General features: G+C 37.4%; 1 protein-coding gene across 1 annotated transcript in view; it reads right to left on the bottom strand.

Annotated features, from left to right (window-relative positions):
- The window catches only part of TMC3 (transmembrane channel like 3), an 83,204-nt gene that overhangs the window by 5,950 nt on the left and 51,721 nt on the right, over positions 1-25,533 (bottom strand). The window contains exons 16-20 of the mRNA XM_043981656.1: positions 20,159-20,287; positions 14,641-14,751; positions 6,689-6,814; positions 5,660-5,738; positions 3,610-3,652 (exon numbers count right to left, since the gene is read on the bottom strand). Coding sequence (XP_043837591.1) covers positions 3,610-3,652; positions 5,660-5,738; positions 6,689-6,814; positions 14,641-14,751; positions 20,159-20,287 — 488 coding nt within the window. The remainder of the gene's footprint in view (positions 1-3,609; positions 3,653-5,659; positions 5,739-6,688; positions 6,815-14,640; positions 14,752-20,158; positions 20,288-25,533) is intronic.

The following is a 25,533-nucleotide window of genomic DNA, read 5'->3' as shown; positions in this document are numbered from 1 at the left end:
TTGGACTATGCCCAATAGGCAAATATCATTTGGCAGTGATTGTGACAGACTTAATTTGTTCCAATGGCCAAAAAGGCAGCTGAAGCAGGCCTTGCTGAGTGCTTAAAGCTTGGTGAGAAATCAAAGATGACAAGGTCATCTGCTGCATCCTAGGGGGTCAGACATTCTGACTTTTATCCAGCCACTGGAATTCAATGGCCCTGGAAGAGAGAGTGAGGCTAACAACTTTGTGCAACTCTGCCTCACTTAAATCAAGTCAAGAGATCACATGGTGATGCCATTGGTCCTCTTCAGAAGCAAAGGGCAAACAACAACAATCCATAATTCATGATGAATCACTAGGACAAATACATATTCAATGAAAATAAATAATAAACACCAATGTAAATATTCATAACTTGGAATCAGTATGAACCTATCACCATTATGTTTTTTAGTCTCTACAAAATGGGTTAATAGTCAAACAGCCAAGATAATGTGCCTATCTTGCTCTTTTATCTGTTTTTTAAAGTATAACATTTTCATTAGCTGCTTGAGACTGGGCGTAGGCCCCGTGTTTTCATGGATATCCATAATAAACTTCCTGCTTAGTAAAACCCTCTGTCAGTGTTCACACACTAAAGATGCCAGCCTGCTGAGTTTCAGACAAGTAGATACAACTACCACTGTCTCAATTTTCAGTTCCCAGTTGGCCTTCTGGCAGAAGTCCTTTAAGGATCAGGGGTGGTAGTATAGGGATAACTCTCAAAAGACTAGACATCTGCAGATACCTCATTAGCAAAAAAATGACTCTGTGCTATAACCAGAACTTCCTAGGCTCCTGTAGTCAAGGAATTAGAGTCATGGGGGACCTTAGAAGTGATCTATTTCAAACCATTCATTTGGTAGATCACAAGATCATAGATACATTTAGAATTGGAAGGGACCTTGGAGGTCATCTGGTCTAACGCTGTTATTTTACAGGTGAGGAAACTGAGGTCCAAAGAGGTTAATGACTTGCACATGTTCGTGAAATCAGGAAGTGGCACAGCAGGGATTCAAACCCAGATCCCATGACATCTAATTCAAGGCTCCCCCCCCCTTTTTTTCCATTGCGATGACCTATAATCATGATTTCTTTCTTAGGATCTGTGTCTCACCCCCTTCCCTTTATCTTTTTTGGGGTGGGGTGGGGCAATGAAGGTTAAGTGACTTGCCCAGGGTCACACAGCTAGTAAAGTGTCAAGTGTCTGAGGCCAGATTTAAACTCAGGTCCTCCTGAATCCAGGATCCGGGGCTGGTGCTTTATCCACTGTGCCACCTAGCTGCACCCCCCCCCCCCCACCTTTTATCTTGCTTCTGACAGTTCAGAGCCCAGCTTCCCTTTCCTCTTAGATTTTATGATTTTCAGAATTGTTAATGTCCCTCCTGTGGCCTTATCTCAGGATAGCTCCAGCACTTCTCCATGTAGTGAGAAGCACCCCACAGATAGAATTCCCTGACTACATACCCTACCTTGGGTAGTTCTTTGCTAACTTTAGTAAAACAACCATTCCTAACCATCCTCCCTAGCCCCTTTAACCCCAGGAACCTTAAGTTCATTATTATTTCAGGTGTCACTGTTTTTCCAATGAAGCCAATTTTCTCTTCCCCGTGGGTTCCAGCTTGCTGTTCCTCTTTACTGTTTCCTTTTCTGTGGGAGGCAGAATTCTTAGTTCATTTCAGGTAAGAATTTATAGTGAAAGGTTTGTTTAATTATAGCTGGAAAAATAATGTGGCAAAGGATGAGTAGCTTTAGACTTAATGTCAGGAGATATAGATCTAAGAATTACTGTGTGACCATTTCACAATCTCTCTGTTCCCTCATCTGCAAAAGGGGCAGGATGGTAGGGTGGGAGCAGGAAGAAGAGAACAGGCATTTCTTATGCATCTTTTAAGTGCCAGGCTCAGTGCTACGTGCTATACAAATATCCTCTCATTTGATTCTCACAACAACCCTGGAATGTAGGTGCTATTATTACGACCATTTTACAGTAGAGAAAACTGAGGTAGAAAGAAGGTAAGTGACTCACTAAGCGTCAAACAGCAATAAATATCTGAGACCAGATTTGAAATCTGTTCTTCACTTAAAGCTCAGGGCTCTAACCACTGCACCACCTAGATGCATTAGAAAGATTTGGTAATCATTTCATTGCCTATTTTCTAGAATTGTTGAGAAGGAAAGTGCTTTGAGAGCTTTGAAATGGTTCTTTTTCAGATAAAATTGTGCTGTTATTCTTTGACAGAGAATATGGTTAAACAGAATATAATGGAGATGCTGTAGTTAGTTTCTCAGTCATAATTTCTTTTTTTTTTTCCATTCATAATTTCTTACAACAAAGTCAGGTTCCATGATTAAACCTGCCCAGATAGTCAATTGGATTGGTTTCAATTCTCAACAGGTGCAGGAGAAGAAGGATAAGTATATATGCTGGGAAGTGGGTAGGGGACAGGTAGATAGTGGGGGAAAAACAACAAAAAAACAAAGGCTGGAACTAAGGCTATGTTGTGCCATCACAAAGAGGCAAAGTTGGTAATTCTGGTGATAACTGGTAATTCCATGGAGCAGAGAGCTGGGCAAAGTAACACCAACATTAATCCAACTGGGGGGGGGTTACTTTTTTTCAGGTTGATTATCTGAGAACTGCATATTTTCTCTCTCTAGAATCTGCTGATATTCTTCTCTACCTTACTACCGTCCCTTTTGTAGCTCAGAAGCCTATTTTGGCTATATGTTCAATCATTCATTCGTTGTTGTTTTGTTGTTTTGTGGAGCAGTGAGGGTTAAGTGACTTGCTAAGGCTCACACAGCTAGTAAGTGTCAAGTGTCTGAGGCCGGATTTGAACTCAGGTCCTCCTGAATACACCCCATCATTCATTTATTTTTCACTCCTGCTTTTGAGCTGCCAGGTGACACAGTGGATAGAGTTCTAGCCCCACAGTCAGAAGACTCATCTTCTTGAGTTCAAATATGGTGTCAGACACTTACTAACTATGTGACCCTGGGCAAGTTAATCCTGCCTCAGTTTCCTCATCTGTAAAATGAGCTGGAGAAGGAATTGGCAAACTACTCTAGTATCTTTGCCAAGAAAACCTTAAATAGGGTCATGAAGAGTCACACCCGACTGAAATGAACAACAAAATATATCATTTTGTGAGTATAAAGAATTTTGTATCTATTATCTCATTTTAATCCCAACAATACTGTTAGGTGGGTAGGAAAGTTATTCTTATTCACATTTTAAAAATGAGAAAGCTGAGGCTGAAAAACTTTGAGACTTATTTTCCCAAGGTCGTGCAAGTGATGCAGAGCAGACACAAATCCAAGTCTTCAGACTTTAAATAAGTTTTTCCCTTATTATGTATTATTGACACTTCAGTTCATTGGACCTTGCACCTAAACTCATTTCTGATTGCTAAATATGGTTAATTTTCTCCATTTTCAACAACAAACATGTAGCTGAGAACAATTGGTAAATAGGGATGATACCACTTTTTCCATGCTGTTTTCAATGTTCCTAGCCTGTCTTTTTTAATGTATTGGATTAAGATAACTATTCTTTGTATGTTTACCTTATGTTTTCCACTTACCTCCTATCATTTGGGCAACCTTTTTCTTGTCTTCAGATCTATCCTAAAATACACATGACAATTATTTGCAGTTTTGATATGGATTAAACTTTAAACAATAAAAATGTGAGATTGTTAGAGATTAGAAATTTGTGTACCCATCTGGCAATGGTAACTATACATTTGGACGTTTAGGGGACATTGGCCCATTGGGGATATCTGGGCTCCAACTACTTGATTACATTCCCCCTCCCAGTTACTTATCCAGTGTTAAAGCCCAGAGATTTTATTAGAATGGATATAAGAAGAACTTTGCCCCGAAAGTCCTGATTCATCTTCCATTCTTTCCCAAAAGGAAGCCTGGCAGCAACCTCCCATTAGAATAGGAACAACTGTCCCTGGACCACCACTACCACAGCCTTCAGTAAGAACTGTCACCATTACCATAGCCTTCTTGTCTTTTTTCCAAAATCTGCCTCTCTCCCAAGAAATCCTCTTCCCCCATCAAGTGCAGTGAATCTCCCCCTGTACCATTGACGCTTGGGTCACATTGTGTCCCCACAAACTCGTTTTTATATTTGGTGAAAATGTTTTCCTAATTAAGGTTGTGGCAAAGAAGATACTAAGTAGCAGTGTAAGGATTCATTTGGGTTTCCGGTTGTATTTGTGTTTCCAGAGCAGCAGAGGATACAATGAATCCTTAGTATGGGGCCTGGCAGCTTCTTTTGTTGAATCAATGGAGCAGAGAGAAAGAAGGGCTATATAACCTCCTTCAGAACTTCATTGTTTCTTTTCACTGCTTGGTTAAGCAATCAATCAGCATTAGAACAGCCATTAATAGCCCTAGCCAGGACTACCAATTAAAACTATCACTCTCTAGTCGGAGGCTAATTCACAGTTGGCTAGCCAGTAACATTGTTGGGAAGAGAGAGGGGGAATTTTTCTTCCCTTGCATTTGAATGTGCTTCTGTATGTTTTTTTAAACTCTATCAGTACAAAAATGCCTGTTTGTGCCCCTGAACCTATGCATTGACTGGTGGATTAAGACCAAAGCAACACTGCCCCCTGATGACAATATACTCAAATTGCAGTTCAGACTCCAAAGGACTCGACACATGCAAATACACCCATATAACTTGAATGATGGATGCATTTAACAATTTAAAAAATGACAGTGATAATATAATTTTTCACCTTTGAGGTGAAAAAGTGCTTTATATATCCATAATAAGCATCATTATAACAAGAAGTTATTTGATGACATGCTTAGAGGTAATATTAATCAAGTGTCTTGCCAGATAAGGGCAGTTATGTAGCCCAGAGGAAAGAGTTCTGGGCCTAGCCTGGGTTCAAATCTAGCCTCAGACACTTACTAGCTATGTGACCCTGGGTAAGTCACGTAACCCTGTTTGCCTCAGTTTCCTCATCTGTAAAATGAGCTGGACAAGGAAATGGTAAACCATTCCATCTTTGCCAAGAAAACCTCAAATGGAGTCATAAAGAGTCAAACATGACTGAAAAAAAGACTGAACAACACCAATCACAATATGCCAGATAAATCTTACCTCTGTGATCATGGATTTAGAGCTAGGAAAAAAAAAACCCAAAAACTTGTCTTGCTTTAAAGGCGAGGAAACTGAGCCCTAAGATATCAAGTGACTTTTCTTTCCAAGGTCAAGGAAGCAGTATATATCAGAGCCAGTAAACTAACCCAGGTCTTTTGTCTTCCAACAGAGACTCTATATCTCTCCAAGGCTTCATTATAGCATGGAAATGACTTTGGAGTTTATCAGCAGAAGTCCTAGCAGGTTCTATCAAGCTGGTAAGTCTCCAAATATAGTCCTGCCAATAGACTACTCTCCAATGACCAACATAGTTAAATATAAGTAGTTTAGTTCAGGTAGCCAGGGGATGAGTTCTTTAGTGAAATGGAAATAAATACTAAACTTCAGTAAGAACTAACACACATTTTATAAGCTTCTAAAATGATAACACTTTGATATTTTATTGGGGGTCTAAGATCTATAGGAAAAATAAAATCACAGAATATGTCATTTCAATTAATACTTACACTTTGAATCTGCATTCTCAGCTGACTGTTGGTGAACTTCAATGATCTTGCAATACTCTGAAGGTAATAGATCAGCATGCTGTAAGAGAATAGGGTGTAAGCATACAATTGGTTGGGGGGGGGGCACACACATATACTTTTAGAAGACCAGATGAATTTCTGAAGGTTTCATGTGGAGTCAGAAAGGGCAAAGCCACTATAGCAAAGTGGTCGAACAGTTTTTCAAAGATGCTAATATCTTGGGTAAATCAAGGCACAAATCTTCTCTATTGCTATCAAGCAAATATGTCTCCTTGCCTCATGTTCTTTCAGAATCCCATAACAGGACTGTCCCCTTGCCTAGATCTTCTTCTTGTTAAAGACCTGCCTTTGCCACTGCCTTTACTCCATCCGATGCTTCTCCCTACCTCTGCCTCCTCTGTGGAGTTGAAGGGTTGATGGCTGTCAGCCATGATGATTTTTAGAGCTGCGGCCAAGGACAGGATCTCTGGGTCATGGGATGTTCCTTCTCCTGGAACAATTGTACTGGCCTGAATCTGACCATACTCTGTGTACTTCCTTTCCCCTCCCCTCCCCCAACTGAATATATGGCTCTGTATATGGGAAAAGTGAGGACAAACACTAGATTTTGATTTTCTGAGACACTGATGCTGGTTGCATAGGAATCACTTATGGCTGCATTACTTATTTTGGTTATTTGGGAGGTAAGTTCCAGAATCCCAGCCATTTTGAGAGCAAGGAATGACCTAGAGGTCACCCAATCAAACATCTTAATTCTGTGGACAAGCAAACTGAAGGCCCAAGATATAAAGTGACTTTCTTCAATGCCATGCAGTAATTGTCAAACTGCTTAATGGGTATATGTTAAAGTTTTGAGGTGGAAGATGAAAATAAATGAGGTTAGGGAATATTACAGGAATCAACCAATTAGATACAAGGTGAAAGTATTGGCTACTTCTGTGTACCAGATTAAATTAGTACTATGAAACAATTATGATATTATGAAAGACTTGCAAGTATCATACTTACAAGAGAAGAAGCAAAGCAGGAAGAATGACAACTGGGCTGCTAACATAGCCAATCACTGAATTGAACCACAAGGGAAAGTCATTCTTAATAGTTTCAGACACAATATCATAGATTTTCTCTTGCCCACTAAGAGAGGGGGAAGAATCAAGTTACATTGCTGTTGGTTAAACAAACAATCCTTAAGCCCAAGCATTAGTACTTACTTCAACACTCAAAGCACAATTGAGGCAACCACTACTCTAAAAATAAGATGCACAGCCTTGGATGAAACCTCCTAGGTAATGTAGCTCAACTTCTCAGCCAGTACTAGGAATTCTCCTTATAATATTTTTAACAAAATGGTACTCCAGCTTTTACCTGAACACCTCTGGTGGTAGAGAAGTTGCTACTACACAAGTCAGCTTATTAGGATGTTCTGGCAAAACAAAAACAAACAAAAAACAGCAACAAAATAAACGCTTCCTCCCTACATCTCCCACTTATTGGTCCTAGTTCTGCCTTCCAGGGAAATATCAAGTGAGTCTACACTGTCTTCTATGTGGCAGCCCTGCAAGTGTTTAAAGACAGTTATCAAGTCTTTTCAAACTCATTTATCCTCCAGGCTGCAATCCTATTATTAGAGTGTTTTTTACAAATGATGTTTGAGGTGGAGCTAAACTCAAGTAAGTCATGTAACCTGTACTTTTTTTTTTAATTAGGCCCCTCAGAATAGTGACTGACATATATTAAACATTTAATGTGTTTGTTGAGTGATTGATTAACTGAGTAGAGTTGTCTAGGGTAGCTACTAGTTAAGTGAACTATACAGGGTCACACAGCTAGAATATATCAGAGATGGAACTTGAACTCATATCTTTGTTCCTCTGAGGATGCTCCCTAATCATTATACTAACCTGCCACTCCATAATTATCTTTTATTAAATACTAAGAAATCCTAACTTGAGTATCAGTTATATCTAGTTTTTAGTTGGGCTGTCTAATTGTTAGTAAAGCTATGAATTATAATATCATGTATGCAATTTGGAAATGAAAAACAAACCAATAAATACTATTCATTCCCCACTCCACCCCCCCTTGTCCCAATCCCATAGTGTACTGTGGCCTCTTCAGCATTTGAGTGGAGTCATATGGAAGTCAGCTAATTATTTGCCATTGACTTTGCATAGGTGGGTAGAGTGTTGGCCTTAGAATCTGGAAAATTACCGTTCAAATTCCAGTGCTGACACTGGCTATGTAGCTATGGACAAATCATTTAACTTGTCTATCCTGTAATAAGTACTACATGAGGGGCAGCTAGGTGGTACAGGGGGTAAAGCAAGGAGACTGGGTTCAGAAGGACCTGAGTTCAAATCTGGTCTCAGACACTTGACACCAGCTGTGTGACCCTGGGCAAGTCACATAACCCTTATTGCCCCACCCCCCAATAATAACTACTACATAGGGTGATAGGGTAGTTGTGAATTTCATATATATATCCCTATCTATCTATCTATCTATCTATCTATCTATCTATCTATCTATCTATCTATCTATCTAACTTGCTGTCAATTCTTTGTTTTTTGCAGGGCAATGAGGCAATGAGTGACTTGTCCAGGGTCACACAGCTAGTAAATGTCAAGTGTCTGAGGCTGGATTTGAACTGAGGTCCTCCTGAATCCAGGGCCAGTTTTTTATCTACTGCACCACCTAGCTGCCCCTGGTTATGAATTTTAAATGGGATGATGTATGCAAAGCAACAAACTTTAGAGTCTTATTTCAAATATAAGTTATGAAAATTGGCTGATTCATTATATAGAGCAATCAATGAAAATTGAATTTTGATTTCTAAGTATTTTTCCTCCCTCCTGCTCCTCCCCTGCCCCCAAAAAACTAGAAGTTGATTATATTAGGAAGGAATCCTTTTCTTTACTCTTAAAGTTCATAAGATTTCCTTTACTCTTTTCCTTATAACTTGTTCTTGCACACATGTTACTCATCTCCTTCTCCCTGTGCAAGGAGGTTAGAAATAGTCTAAGATCTATTTATTTATTTTACTACAAAATAGCATTGCTGGAACTTCAAGTTCTATTAGTTTATTGTCTGTAATTGTAACTTCTGTTACCTATTTATTTATGAATAAATAGATTTGAGTTTATTTTATCCTTATCTCTATCTATAAGTAATGTTCAAGATATCAAAAAAATTTTATTTTAATAGACCAAGACTTTTTTTGGGGGGGATACCTTGCATATGCATATGAAAATTCACATATGTATGTATATATGTGTGTATATACACACACATATGTGTATGTATAGCTTTTTTGTAGGGAGGCATTCTCATTTAATACATAGAGTGTTTAACTTGGAGGATGGATAACCTGGGCTTAAATCCCAATTAAAATATTTATTGACTATGGGACCATGGATAAGTCACTTTTTCTTTCTGAGCCCCTGACAAATTGCTAGGACTACATAAGTCATGATATGGACCAACACTGATGAAGTCAATAGATCCTCAATCTATTATTTTGCACATACTGTATTCAATAAAATTTTAAAGTTCATCAGGTACATACTTTCTTCTGTTCTCCAAATTTATAGTGCCATAGACTAATCTAGCTCAACCTTCTAACTAATGCCAGAATTCCTCTGCAACATCACAAACAGATGACCATCCTATCTCTGCTTCAATATTTTGGAGAAGGGAAGGTGCTACAATTATGAAGCTCATTCCTTCTGTTTCTAGAAAATTCTAGTAGTTAGAAAGATCTTCCTTATGGTGAATCGAAATTTGGTGCATTTAGAACTTTATCACTGAAGTTGTTTACTTTACTTTTCAAGACTTGAAGGGATGTTATACAAAAGATGGATTGAATATGTTCCGCTTGGTCCCTAAGAGAAGATCTAGGTGAAAGTTAAGGAGAGGAAGATTTTGGCTCAGTAGGAAGATAATACTTCTTGATATTTAGTATTCTGCAAAGTTAAAAAGCTACCTCTGGAGAGAATATATTCCTAGTCACTGTAGGTCTTTAAGGATAGGCCAAATGCCCACCAGTCAAGATATTTAGTGCAGTGTTTTTCAAATTTTCTTGGTCTAAAAACTGTTTTACACTCTTAAAAATTACTGAGGACCCTTCAAAAAGCTTTTGCTTATGTGTGTTTTATCTATCAACATTTGCCATATTAGAAATTAAAATGCCTTAGTATTATTATGAAATAGTTTCAACTTCATGAACCCCCTAAAGAGATCCCTTTAAATGGGCCACCAGAGGTTTCTGGACAATACTTTGAGAACTACTGTTTAGAGGATTTCCTATTCATGTATACCCATAAACCGATTACATGAGGTCTCTTTGAGAGCTTATATTTCTACAGTGATCCATACCACCAAACTCTCTGTTCCTCAGTTTCCCCATTCGTAAAAAACCTGTAGCACCTATAGTACCAACTCACTTAATTTTTGCCAATTGCTGTACTCAGCCTGAGCTTCCTTATTTGTAAAATGAGGATAATAATAGAATCTATCTCACAGGATTTTTGCGAGGATCAACCGAGCTAATATATGTAAAGTGCTTTGCAGACCTAAAATTTCTATAAAATGCTAGTTATTGTTTGTTGCTGTTGTTATTTTCTGACTCTCAGAGTAGTCATGTGGTTCAAATAAAATAATGTATGTAAAGTTATTGGCAAAGTTTAAAGTGCTATATGCCAGTTATAATTTCTATTGAACTTTGGAAAATGTGTCAAAAATAACCAGTCTACTCAGCAGGGCATTTAAAAATAATTACTGATAACTTTTTTCCCCCTTAAATCACCTTCATTTCTGAATGTGTGCTTGTTCCTTCCCCTACTGGGAGATCCATCCCTTATAACAGAGAATAAAAAAAGAATGAGGGGAAAAAAGTAATTCATCAAAACTAACCCACACCTCCATCAAGCCTGAGAGTGTATGCAGGTTTTCACCCTGATGGCGCTATCATTTCTATAAAGAAGGGGGGAGAGAGAGAGATGTTTTTTCAACATTTCTTCAGGGATAAGCTTGATCATCATAATTACATAGCATTCTCTTCTGTTTTGTTCTGTTGGTTCTTTCTGTTTACATTGTTGAAATCATATACATATACATCCTACTTTAGCTAAGGTTATATTGCATCAATTCCTGTCTTACTATGCTTTTCTGCCTTACTCATATTTATTTTTCTTGTGTTATAGTAACTGAATTATATTAATATTCTACAACTCATTCCCCAATTCATAGACATCTATTTCCAATTCTATATTACCATAAAAAAGTCTTGTAATGATTGTTTTTCTGTGTTTGAATTTGAAACCTTTCTCTCTGGATCAGGCATTTTGATGGAAGATCCCCAGACCTGGAGAATATTGTTACCTTGTTAAATGACAGGCTCTCTCACAAATAGAACAGAGACTAATCCATGCATGGTGGTAAACCCAGTCTCTTGCAGTTCTCTAGCTAGAGAGAACAAATTTTGGCAGATGGTTCTCAGAGAATTAAGTGCTCCCTCCCCCCACCCCAATCCCTTTCCAAAGCAGTAAACAATCACAGTCACAACACAGATTCACACACAAAAAATCCACCTTTCATACAGATCAAAAATTTTTGAATTAAATAATTTGCTCTTATCCTGGCCTACCACATTTGTGCTATCAAAATGTAGCATGCTGGGGCAGCTAGATGGTGCAGTGGATAGAGCACCGGCCCTGGAGTCAGGAGTACCTGAGTTCAAATCTGGCCTCAGACACTTAACACTTACTAGCTGTGTGACCCTGGGCAAGTCACTTAACCCCAATTGCCTCACTTTAAAAAAATGTAGCATGCTGTTTTGCTTCAAAAGAAGAATGGAACACAGGTGACCAAGTAACTTTCTCTATGGCAATATTCCTATAGGTTGGTGGTTGTGGCATTTATCACATAAGGGTGTCTTTTTTCAAGAGAGTATTTCCCTGACATAAGAACACAATAGAATACCATTGCATTATAGAAAATGAGAAATATAACGAATTCAAAGAAACAAAGGAAGACTTGCATGACCTACTGCAGAATGAGGAGGATGATCTATGACATAGTGACTACAGTAACAAAAATGAAAACAATAACAAAAGATCTTAGCTTATGAATAGCTTATATGCAATGTGGTTGCATAGAACTGATAATTATCCACATTTCCCTCCTTTCAGGAGAGAGGTGGTAGATAATTATCATAATATTTAATTGTAAAAGTTTTATTAATGCTTTACTTTTTTCACACCATTGTCACTTCCTACTGGCACCCCTAATCCCTTGTGCTATGGACACTTTTTTATAGCAAATAAAAACAGTTAAACAAAATAAATTATATGTGACTTAGACAACATACTTTTACAATTAAATATTATGAAATTAGAATGTTTCTCCAGGTTGGACACCAATTAAAACATTTTATGGGAAAGACAGGAGATACCAAGGATATTGAGGCTTACAATCAATGGACAATGGTTGCTTTGGGTCCTATTACTAACTTTGAAATTGTTCATAGAACTTAAAAATTGGACCTATGATTTTTTTTAGCTTAGGGAACGACTGGTGAGGAAAGTCCTTCTACAAATACAGATCAGAAACTGCTGTACAGTGTTAAAGCTGCCAGGTGGCGTAGTAAATAACGTGCTAGACCTGGAGTCAGATTGACCAAAGTTTGGATGCTGCCTTGGCTACTTACTAACTCTGTAATACTAGGTGAATAGATTAACCTCTGTCAGCCCCAATTTCCTCATCTGTAAAGTGGGAAATGATAATAGCACCTACCTCATAGGGTTGTTGTGAGATTCAAAAGAAGTAATATATGAAAAGTGTTTTACAAACCTTGACATGCTACATAAATTATTATTATCGTTGTTGTTGTTGTGTTGCCTTGGACATTAAAAGATTAAGTAACTTCTCTAGGGGTACACAGCTAGTAAATGTCAGAAGTCAGGCTTGAGCTTACAGTTCTTGCCTCTCAGGTCAGGTCTCTTGTGTGACACTTTTTCATAAATAATACAGAATGACAAGGTATAAGTAGGATCTGTAATGGTTGAGGGAATTCTGATATTGATGAGACCATTTTTCTGATTTTGATGAAATCCTTTGAAGTCTCAAAATAACTAGTTTTGAAGTTAGTAAACAGAGCTAAGTTGATCATTATCAGTTGGTTCTAGCATTTGGTATCCTTGACAATTCTACCTTTATTTCTATATAAAGGGGAGTATGTGTATATATGTATATGTGAAGGTATGATATACATATAGAAGAGATACAGACATATAGAAGGTATGTTATAAATATGTATATATATATATATATATATATATGTGTGTGTGTGTGTGTGTGTGTGTGTGTGTGTGTATCTAATCTTTACACATATATTTTGGTATTTCTAGGAGCTATAATTTGAGTAGGTATAATTTAATCCTAGCCACAGTGGGGCAGTTTGGTAGTGAAGTATATGGAGTATTGGGCCTGGAGTCAGGAAGGTCTGTGTTAAAATGTCACCTTAAACACTTATAACTGTGTAATCCTGCTAAGTCACTTAATCCTGTTTCCCTCAGTTTCCTCATGTTTAAAGTGAGCTGGAGAAGGAAATGGCAAATCACTCCAGTATTTTTGCTGAGAAAACCCCAAATGGGGTCGCAAAAAGTCATACACAATTGAAAAAAAAAATGACTGAATAATAACAACAATTTAATCACTTTCATGCATTGATTTTAGCTCTTTCATGTAGACAGTATTATATGATTGCTTATAGCTGAAAAAATCATCCCCTGATTGCCCAGGTCTTGGTGATCAACCTCTCCAGACTTAGCTAGGCTGTTCTCAGACAATAAATATATAGTATTTTACTGATCCTGGACTTAATCATTCTGGCTTAGAAGAATTTATCTTCATTTAAACTACCCTGGCATTACTTCAAGAAACTAGAATAAACGCCATACCACTATGAGGCTTCAGAATAAGTTTTAGCAGAAAATATACTCATTTGTTAAATATATACTATTTTCTCTCTCTCTCTCTTTCTCTCTCTCTCTGTATATATATATACTAAACTATATACTATACTGATTCTTTAAATATACTACATTTAAGTGCATTGTATACCTTTACACATATGTATAGAGTATATGTAAAATGATATGTGAGCCATATGACTACTCTTTTTAAAATTTTTTAAATTTCTTATTTTTTAGTGAGGCAATTGGGGTTAAGTGACTTGCCCAGAGTCATACAGCTAGTAAGTGTTAAGTGTCTGAGGCCGGATTTGAACTCAGGTACTCCTGACTCCAGGGCCGGTGCTCTATCCACTGTGCCACCTAGCTGCCCCCCATATGACTACTCTTACTGGTTGGAAAGATGCATTCCAAAACCTGTTCTTACTTGGTTCTATGGAGGGACAACCTAATTGCTTTAGAGACATTTGAGGATTCCCAAACCTGCCCTATTTCTATGTTTATCTTGAGATTTCCCATTTAGTTAAAAGACCTGCTCAATTACCTTCTTTCATTCCATTAACCTTGGTTTGGGTATAATCCAAAAATCCAAGGCTTTTTGTCCCCAGAGGTGCAACCCTCCCCCTGCCCCAACTTCATAAAAAGTCACAGACTACAGAGAACTTTTCTCAAAGGGGTGAGCTGCTTAGATGAGTCTGGCTCTTCTCCACGGGATCATAAGTTCATCATGACAAGAAGTACTATCAGATATTTCTTCCCCCTAAATACTATATGTGGTCATTTTGATTTTTCATGTAAGAGTCATTTATGTCTGTTTATCCACCTCCCTCTCTCTCTGTCTCTTTCTCTTTCTCTGTATCTGTCTCTGTCTCTCTATCTCTGTCTCTCTCATTTACATTCTGTGGTGCAGACCTGGCACTCAGTCCAGTTAATTTTAAACTGATTTTAGTTTCCAAACAAAAGCAAGTCTTTAGGAAAGAGATCACTCACCTGAAGGGACCACAGTTTAGAGATGGCTTATATCGGGCAATAGCAAAGATCGTCGGCAGCATGCACAGAAACAACATGAAAAGCAACATGGCCAAGTAGAAGTTATTGGATCTGTTAGGAAACAAAATACAATGTGTACAGATATCCAAGGAACTGCTAAAGAGAAGGTCCATGACATTGACCTTTCTTAACCAAAAAACTGCTTTAAAAGGAAATCAACATGTGCATCATTTACATTTTGCTTCACTTAAATTTAGAATTAGGTACACACACAATGTTACATCCTAATCAGAGGAGACAACACATGGAGACTGATGACCAGGAAGGGTCACAGACACTGGTATCAGAGTTGTGGAGTGGAATACACAGAATACTGAATTTGGAGAATTAGGAAACTTGGATTTGAATTCTGACTCTGGCACTATGTGACCTCGAGGATCTCTGAACCTCACTTTCTTCATCTTTAAAATGGGGGCATGATACTTGCACTAACTAACTCATGGTAATTGTGAGGACAAAATAAAGTACTTTATGCAAAATATTTGAGCAATATATCTTAGATTTCTATAGTGATAAGTAATAATAACAATAAACCAACCAATCAAAACCCAAACATTTATTAAGTACATACTATGGTAAAGGCTACTAGGGTTTACTACCAATAGTAGTAGTAGTAGTAGTACCACCACCATCACCAGTTTGATTTATCTAATGGTATACTTAAAAAATTCATTGGATCTGTGATCTTATTAATGTGAGTAGTCTCTCCATTGGTACACTTCTCAATTCATTTTAGCCTTTTTATCTACAGATAAATAAGCTAAGGCAGACAGAGGCAAAGTGACTTGTCCAGAGTTATACAACTAGTATGTGTCTGAGGCAGAACTCAGGTCTTCCTGAGTCCAAATTTAGTGCTTTCTTCACCATACCATTTAGCTGCCCATTACCTTCTTATTCTTGGATATGATTTATTATTATATATTATTAATTATTATTAATGTGGCTTAAAACTCTCATTAACTTCTTTAGCTGTTATATCACACTGATGGTTCAAAGTGTGCTTTCAGTTCAATAATCTCTTCATCTGCCCCTAATCTTTTTCCTAAGAACTTGTGTTTAGCCATTCTTCCTCCATCTTGAATTTGTGAAGATGATGTTTTTAAACTCACAGGTAAGACTTTATATTTCTTACTATCAAATTTCTACTTTCCTAATTCAACCCAAAGTTCTAAGCCACCAAGATATTTTTGAACTCCTATTATCTTAGCTAGTGGCTTAGTTATCATTCCCAGCTTAGGGGAGGTACCATCTAAAAATTGGCTAAACATTTAATTTGTGTCTTTATTCAAATATTCAATACACGAACAAGCACAGAACTCCCGAAGCTTCTATTTGGACTCTCCTTCTAAAGTAACAATGCTCATTCTTTGGTTGTGACCATTTAATCCATCCTGAATCCATCTAATTGTGCTCTCATCTAGCCCATGATGTAATTTCCCAGTAAAAATAGCATGAAAGACTTTATCAAATGCTTCATTAAAATTTTTTATAAACTATTCCGTAGCATCCTTCTGGTTTTCAATTTTGTTTGGGTTTCATTGAAGGGCTTTGTAATGCTTTGAGATTTGATATAAGAAGCACCATAATATCTGAACAAAATATGTATTTATAATTATTGCTAAATATTGTTATATTTTAAAATAGTAATTAGTTTATACTTTTTCTTGGTTGTTATTATTATTACCCCCAGGATATAGAACCCAGAATTTCACTTAGTAAGTACTTAGTAAATCTTTGTTGAATTGAACTCTAAATTATCACTGTGTGCCTTACATTAAATAATGTTATAAAGTATATTCTTGTACTTGAATGCTTGATGAATGTGATTTCATAAATGTAGTTATATCTTCCCCTATATATCTGTCACACTATAACACTTCATTGACTCAGTAGATCATCTTCAAGGGTTTCTGTGCCACCCCCTCCAGTTTCTTTCTTTTTTTTTCACCCTGTGGTTCACTTATTTATGAGCACCTTTGCCTTGGTTATGTTTGTCCTTAGATGATCCACAGACAGGAGTCTTTCACAACCCCCTAGTCAAAATCTTTCCTGTCTGGCAAATGATTGCCAGAGTGTGCTCTGCTGGTATAGACTTTGAGAAATTAGGGTTATGCCTCTTTGCTATAGTGAGATAATGGAGTAGCATTTTGGTGATGAAAAGGGTATATTTCTATTATTTAAATGCAGCAATCTGGGAACCAATTGTCTAAAATTAATTAATCTAAAAGACACCTTGGAGAGCAGCTGTGCAGATAGAGGCTGTATAGTTCAGCAGAAAGAGAGCAGGATTTGCATTAAGAAGACTTGGTTCTACACAAAGTTTTAAAAAATAAATGTGAAGAAATGATGAACAGGCAGATTTCAGAGAAACCTGGAAGGACTTACATGAACTGATGCTAAGTGAGATGAGCAGAACCAGAACATTGTATACAGTATCAACAACATTGTGTGTTGATCAATTGTGATAGACTTGACTCTTCTCAGCAATACAATGGTCTAAAGTAGTTCCAAAGGACTCATAATGGAAAATGCTCTCTAAATCCAGAAAAAATGAACTGTGGAATGTAGATGTAGATTGAACCATACTATTTCTCCTTTTTTGTTTTCCTTTTTTGAGGTTTTTCCCTTTTGCTCTGATTCTTCTTTCATAGCATGACTAATGCAAAAATATATTCAATGTGACTGTACATATACAACCTATATCAGATTGCTTGCTGTCTTGGGGAGGGCGGAGGAGGGATAAAAATTTGAAACTAGAAATATAAAAAAAAATGTGGAAAACTATCTCTACGTGTAACTAGAAAATAATAAAATACCCAAAAAAAGAAATATAAAAGGAAAAAAAAAAGATCTGGTTCTGTAACTACAGTGTGATCATGTATAAATCACTTAAGCTCTCTGGGCCTCAGTTTCCTCACCTATAAAATGAAGAGGATTGGACTAGATGATCTCTCATGTGCCTTGGAGTTCCAAATCTTTGATTCTATAGTGGTTGAGAGACTTGGCATGAAGGGACAGAGTGCTATGCTTTGTTTCATGCTCTGGAGTTTATCAGTAAGCAGAATAACAGTATGTGGGTTAGATATGCTTTAAATAATAACACTTGTGCATTTAGCAGAACAATCTAAGTATGAATGACTTTAAGTGAAAGATTGGTTGTATGCTGTTAATGTGATGTCTCAGATGGCATCTGTGTGGTATTGCATTTGATGGACGACTCAGAACTGGAGACTAAGCTACGTGATTCTCCCATTAATATTATGTATTTGAAGTGTCAGATATAAAAATAAGTATAAGTCTGTCTTGAGCTTTTGTGTCTGAGGTTTGATTGGATCATGTGTCTGAAATCTGAGTCAACATATCATTGAAGATTAAGTGAATTTGATACCACTGGGACCAACAGTGATAAAGAAATATCCAGATGGGTAACTAGGTGGTACATTAGCTAGACCTTGGGACTTGGAGTCAGGAAAACCTGGGTTCAAATCCTGCCTCAGATACTACCTATATGACTTTAGATAAATCACTTAAGCTCTCTATCCTTCAGTTTTCTCATCTGTAAAATGGTGATTATAATAGCATGAAGTTGTTGTGACGATCAAAGGAGATAACATGTGTAAAGCATCCTGCAGTCCTTAAAATGCCATATAAATACTAACTCTTATTATTAACTGATTACAATTGGGCACATAGCCAGATTTTGCTTGGGCATCTAGAGATTCCTTACTTGGTTTTAGGGTATGGTTGAACTGATTATCTGGATAATCTTTTTTTCTCCTTATATAAGTCTAGGCATAATAACTCAAGTCCTTGGCCACATCTCTTCTTTAACTTTGAAGGGGGACAGGAACTGGAGCTCTCTTTCCTCAAACCCATGGCTACCTAAGACAAATGCTCAAGGAATTTTGACAAAGACTGAATGGTCTGAGCAGATGTCACAGTTAAAATGACGGATCTGTTTCTTCCCCAGACTGGATCTGTTTTCCAACACTCAGTCCCTAAATGACCTCACTATGTCATAAGTTCTGTGAAGGATCTTCAATTGGCCTTGACCCCAGCTCATCCCACTGTTTTCTTTGCCAACTATGAGCAAAAGGTGATATAACTCATGGGACAAATTAGAGCTGGAATTCCTTGCTTTGTCTTCATAAACTCCATAGAAATAGGGCTCTCTAGTTTCATTATCTTCACCTTATTCATGGGATCATAGAGTTAGAGCTTGAAGGGACCTTAGTTTCATTTAATGAAACTCCTTTCTCACTATCCTCCATATTACAGATGAGGAGATTGAGGCCCAGAAAAATTAAGTGACTTGTCCAAGTTCACACAGCTGTTTATTGTGGAGAAGCTATGAGAGGGAGAACCTGAAACTATAGTCTAGGGTCCTTCCTTCTGGCTGATCCTTACACCTTTGGATATTTATGTTAGCCACAGAAGGTTGAACTCAGATGACTGCAATTCCAGAAATTATATTAAGCACCTACTGTATCCAGAGTCTTCTACACTCACTTCTGGAGAGAGATCCACTTCAGATAAGCCATGGTTCCTGTTTTCCTTGCATTTGAAACTCAGCAGGAGGTTATGCCATATAAACAATTCATCTATTTATGTATTTACTTATTGATTGATTGATTGTTTTTTGGTGAGGCAATTGGGGTTAAGGGACTAGCCCAGGGTCACACAGCTAGTAAGTGTTAAGTGTCTTGAGGCCAGATTTGAACTCAGGTCCTCCTGACTCCAGGGCCAGTGCTCTATCCACTGCGTCATCTAGCTGCCCCTAAACAAATAATTCATACTTCAATATTTTAATGACCTGTGATTTCATTGGTTGTAGGCAATTTAAATATTGATGTAGATTGTAACTCTTCTATGGCTTAGTAAATGGTGCAAAAGATTTCCATGAAAAGTTCATGACCCTGTGGTCAATCTGGAGCTGAGCCTCTCTGACCTTAGTGAGGCTGCTTTGGGGATGTTCACCCCTGAGGCTCTACTGGAAATCTTTCCAGTTATGACCACCTCAGTGATGCCATGATCAGGCACCAGAGGATGACTTCTCCTACACGTGGCAGCAAGCCATCAGATGAGTGACTGAAGGGAGGGCAGAGCTGCACTTCCTCAACAAGTTGAGAGTCAGCTGGCAATATTAGTTTTGCCAAATAAGATACACAGTAAATACATTGGGATACAGAGTTTTGTCCCAGCCTCTGTCCTGCCTGGTGCTGGCCCCTGTTTACTCTTAGAGGGCAGAGACAGTTTTTTATTCCCTACAATATCAAGAAATAGCAATTGCAAATGAGGTATGGAGGGAATATAATTCTTGGTCGATAGCCTCTCATTGTTTTTATGACTAAGACTTCAGTTAACACCTTGTATTTACTCAAAGTTATCACTTTTGTTGCCCAACAGCACAAAGTAATATGCTTCTTTACTATTACTTGTAAGAAGTTATTTCACTAACCTGGAGGCTCTGAAAACTTGCTGATGAGGCACATTGCAGGTCAGTACAGCCCAACTGCGTAAGTACATCAGACCAATCAGCTTCAGAACATTGAATGCTGGAAGACAGGGTGAGAAAAAAGCCCCCATCCTGTAAAAACAGAAAAGCAAAGATTATCATGCAATATCTTAGCCATTATTTATATATTTTTATAAAGTACAAATTCCTGATCTTGACATTCCCTCAGTCTGGCTCCAATCTGCCTATCCAGTCTTATTTCATTATACTACTCACTTTATATATTCTTTGTTCTAGCCAAAGTGGACTATCCCTTCCTGACCACTCACCTATCTATTCCTTAACTTTTATTTTGTACCACATTTAGAATGGACTCTTCCCCATTCAGTTTGTTTATTTTAACAAAAATTCAATAATTGCTTAACATGTTCAGAGCACTATTCTAGGTACTCAAGATACAAAAAAAAAAAATGACAGCAACCTCTGCCCTCAAAGAATTTACATTCTGCTTGGAGGAGTTAGAGGAGGGTGATAAAGCATATATACAGATAAGAAAATGTAAGATAACTTGAGGAAAAGAGAACACTAACAATTTAGGGAAACTATTTGGGAAGGCTACATGAAGGAAGTCAAAATTAAAACAAAACCATGAACCAAAACAAGGATTTTGAGAGGCAGTGATGAGAGGGAATGTATCCCAGGTATGGGAAAGACCTTTGCCAATGCATGGAGTTAGGAGATGAAATGTATTTAAGGAATAGTTTGTAATACAGTTTCACTGGTATATAGAATTCATGAAGGGAAATAATGCATAATAAGTCCAGAAAAGGAACTTGAGGCTCAATCATGGAAGGTATAAATGCCAGGCTAAGGGATCAATATTTGAGCCTAGAGTCAATAAGGAACTACTGAGGGTATTTGATCAGCAAAGCAACACACTCAAAAATTTCTTTGCCTTAGAAAGACAGTTTGGCAGCTGTGTGGAGAATGGATTGGAGAGACGAAAGACCACATGTGATGAGCAGTTTCTAACAATAGTTCAGATGAGAAGTAATGAGGACCTGTGGTAGCTGTGGGAATGGAGAGAAAAGGGTGGATATGAAGGATGGTAGAGAGATAGAGTTGACAAGATGAAAACTGATTGAATCAAAACATGAAAAAGAAGTAAGAGTAATGGAAGACTTCAGACTTATGAATTTTTAAGACTGGGAGGATGGCAATACCCTTATTAGAAATAGGGACAAAAAGAGGAATAGATTTAGGGGGAGAGGAGAGTTTCTGTTTTGGACATGCTGATCTGAGATACTGATGGAACTTCTATGTGAAAATACCAAGTAGGCTGCTGGACATAAGGAAGCTATTAGCACTATATGTATAAATTTAGGAATAATTAACAAAGAGGTGATAATTTAATGGGAGCTAATGAGATCACCAAGGGAAAGAATGTAGGAAGGGGAGCAAAGAGGGCCTAGCTTAGAGCCTAGAGAAGTACCTGAATTTAGGAAGGACATTGATAATTATTCAAGAAAGAGACAATGAGAGGTGACCCAAGGTTTAGGATTGGAAAAGTGTGAATAATGGAAAGACATGAGAGCAAGAGATCTGAGGGTAGAGGAAATGGAATTGTTAAATAGTTTAGCTAGAGCATCAAGACTATATAAAGGAAGAAACAAAGGTGACAGATTAGGAGAATAGGGAAGGTTGTATGGTGATGGAGAACATCAATCCCAGGTAGCCACTTAACTCCTCTGTCCATCTATTTATCCTCAGGAGGGACTTGTAAAAACATAGGAAAGGTAACTGGTAATGGTGGTTGAAAGGGATATATGCTGAAAGAGGCCCCTCCTATACATCTATGGAAGTCACTATCTATCTTTAAACCCCATCCTAGTTGTCATCTCCTCCATGAAGCCTCCTCCTTCTCCTTAGATTCTTGATATTTTCCATAGCACTTTACCTAGACCTTTTTTGTGTGTTTGTTTCACTCTCCCTCCCTCATATCATAGGTATTTGTGTAAATACCTTCTCATTCCATTATATTGTAATCATCATCATCATTCATCTTCTCCTCCTCCTTTTTTTTTGGGGGGGGGGTCAGGCATTGAGGGTTGAGTGACTTGCCCAAGGTCACACAGCTAGTAATATGTCAGGTGACTGAGGCCAGATTTGAACTCGGTTCCTCCTGACTTCAGGGCCAGTGCTTTATCCACTGCACCACCTAGCTGCCCCTCCCCTTTTTTGGGTGCAGGGCAATGAGGGTTAAGTGACTTGCCCAGGGTCACACAGCTAGTAAGTGTAAAGTGTCTGAGGCCAGATTGGAACTCAGGTCCTCCTAAATCCAGGGCTGGTGCTTTATCCATTGCACCTAGCTTCCCCCTTCTCCTTCTTCTTAATGAGGGTTAAGTGACTTGCCCAAGGTCACACAGCTAGTAAGTGCCAAGTGTCTGAGGCTGGATTTGAACTCCTGAATCCAGGGCCTGTGCTATCTACTTCACCACCTAGCTGCCCCTGTAATCTTCTTAAGAGGAAGGTCAGTATCATCTATGTCTTTGAATCCTCAGTGTCTATCACAGTGTCATGTATGCAGTGCAAATGTCTCTTTTTTTTGTAATTTAAAAAATTTTTGAACTTAAATACAAAGTGGGAAAAGAAAAAAAATACCATGTGTACAGCAGAACATAGGAGATGATTCAATATAAAATAATAAATCTTCATTTCAAGAAAACCTATATAATAAATGCTTAATGAAACACAGTTTTCAAATGTGCCTAGCTTTTCCTTGCTTCCTTGTTGGTTTTCTTTTGTTCTCTGCTATGTACTTTATACACACACACATATACATATATGTATATACACACTTAGCATAGATATCTATGCATATATACACATGTATATGTTCACATGTACACTCATACACATATATGCAAGACTGTACTATGCTTATTTTTACATCTGTTTCTCTGAAGGCAGCTTACATCTTTCTTCACATTTAAGTTTTTCCATGCCTTTCCAAGTCAACCAGCTCATCATCTCCTAAATCACAGCAATATTCCAACCCAATTACATTCTATCTAAGAGATTGTCCATGAAAGGTTTTTTCCCCCAATTTTCTGCATTCTTTCTATTTTTGGCTATATAAGTTTTACTTATGCAAGAAAAATTTAATTTAAAATAATCAAAATGATATATTTTATACTTCAACAATCCTCTCAACTTATAGTTTAAGGTATGATACTACTGAAAGTATTTCCTCTACATTATTTTTCCTTGTTTCTTTGAAGTTTCTGAGCTTTTGTTCTTCCAAATGAACTTTGTTATTAGTTTTTCTAACTCAATAAAATAAATTTTTAGTAATTTAATTGGGGATGACATTGAATATTTAGATTAGTTAGGTAAAATCATCATTTAAAAATTATATTGGCTTTACCTACTCATGAACAATAAATATCACTTCAATTATTTGGATTAGAGTTTCTTTGTACCAAAACTGTTTTATGTTTATCTTTGAATAGTTCCTGTGTCTGTTTTGGCAGGTATATTCTCATAAATAAATTTGACAGGAAAATAACATTCTATATTTATGGACCAGGCATGACTATTAAAAAGTATGTATTCATAAAATCATAGAATTAGAGCTGAAACATACCTTAGGAATGGTCAGGGCCAACATCTCCATTTCTAAATGTTCATAGATCTGAACCTTCTCCACAGATGGGAGGGAATCCTATTTTTAAATATCCTCAAAAGGGAAAAAAGGCCATGATCCCCTTAGAAGCCTTTTACCCCCTAATATTATTTGACACAGGGGAGTTTTCCTATGTGTAACCTATATTTCTCTGGCTATAATAAAAGTTTTCTCTTTGTCATTGGGTGTAGCGGGTAGTTGGTCTGAATGGAATTGAGAGGAAGGGTCACTTAACTACTAGGACCACACATTTTGTTGCTGTGGAAAGACCACTGTATTAAGAAATAGGACACTTGGGTCCTGCATCCATCAATAAGACTATAACCTTGAGAAAGTCAATGAACTTTTCTGTCTTATAGAGTTCTTCACTTCTGGAGAAGATAGTAGGTGGCATATCTAATTCACAGGGTTGTTCTAATAATTAAAAGAGTTTTACTCATGTGAATGAGAGATGCATTGTGGAAAGGTGACTTCCTGGCCACCACCAATGAATGAGATGAACACAAGGAGCTATTAGAAATGCTGTAACAACTCAGACAGGTAGGTCAGAAGGTAAAGGTGATAAAATAATGATAGTGTGGTTTGGAAATGAGCTAAGTGGAAATGAGTGTAGAAAGGAGGGGATCTTAGATCTAGAGCCAGAAAGAACTTTGGAAGCCATACACTCTTCACTCCTGCTAATTTTACAAATAAGGGAACTGAAGTCAAGGAGAGATTGTAATGTAGTAAGGGTCAAAGCTGGGAATTAAAATTAAATTATCTTATTCAAAAACCTCGTTTCTTTTCATTGAACCATAATTCATCAAGGGAAACAGCATCAGGGACAAATCTGTGGGATTTTTCAGATGATAAGTCATAAGCCTTTTCCTCTTGCTTGAAGCAGAAGCATAGTGTCTTTTATCAATTGCAAATGAGAGAAAAATTATACACACACACGTGTCTATATAAACATGTATGTACACACAACATACATATGTGCACATGTATGTATACATACATGTGTGTACATAGTATTTTTGAGCTAGCTGAGACCTTGGAAAAGGAGGACAGGAAAGAGCTGAAGATTTGGGGTAAGATATTGAAAGGAATATAAAAAGAAGAGGGAGGAAGAAGAAGGAAATGAAACAAACAAACCATAAGGGGATTTAGAGTCTTTTCTAGTTCAACTCTTCATTTCTTTTCAGATGAGAAAATTTAGGTCCAGGAAAATAATGTGACCTACTCAAGGTCAAACACCTACTCAGGGGAAAAGCTAGAAGCAGGGCCCTAGTGACAACTCCCCAACCAGTGGTATTTCTCCTTCACCATATCTGCCTCTTGTTTCTTGTAAGAACTATAGGAAGTGAGGAGGATAGGAGAATAAGAGAAGACAAGGAAGAGAGAAGAGAGGAAAAAAGAGGAGAGAGAAGAGAAATGAACTTTTATCAGTTCTATTAGGGGATGGTGATACTTGGGAAACATTTCAAGAAAAAAATTATTGTGACTCAAAAAATATGGTGATGGCATCTCAGCAAGATAATGGGATAATAGGATGTTAGAACTGGAAGGAACTTTTGAGATCACTTTGTCCAATATCTTTATTTTATAAATAAGCTTAAATGGAGGTTCACAGATGAATAGAGATGAAGGTCATACAGCTAGGTCTCCCTAGCCTTTCCATGACTTTCTCTAGCTATATCTCTTCTTATTCTCC

The sequence above is a fragment of the Dromiciops gliroides genome, chromosome 2 (assembly GCF_019393635.1).
Source record: "Dromiciops gliroides isolate mDroGli1 chromosome 2, mDroGli1.pri, whole genome shotgun sequence".
Taxonomy (NCBI): Eukaryota; Metazoa; Chordata; class Mammalia; order Microbiotheria; family Microbiotheriidae; genus Dromiciops; species Dromiciops gliroides.
The sequence above is the reverse complement of the archived record's forward strand: the minus strand, read 5'-3'. Positions and strand labels throughout refer to the sequence as shown.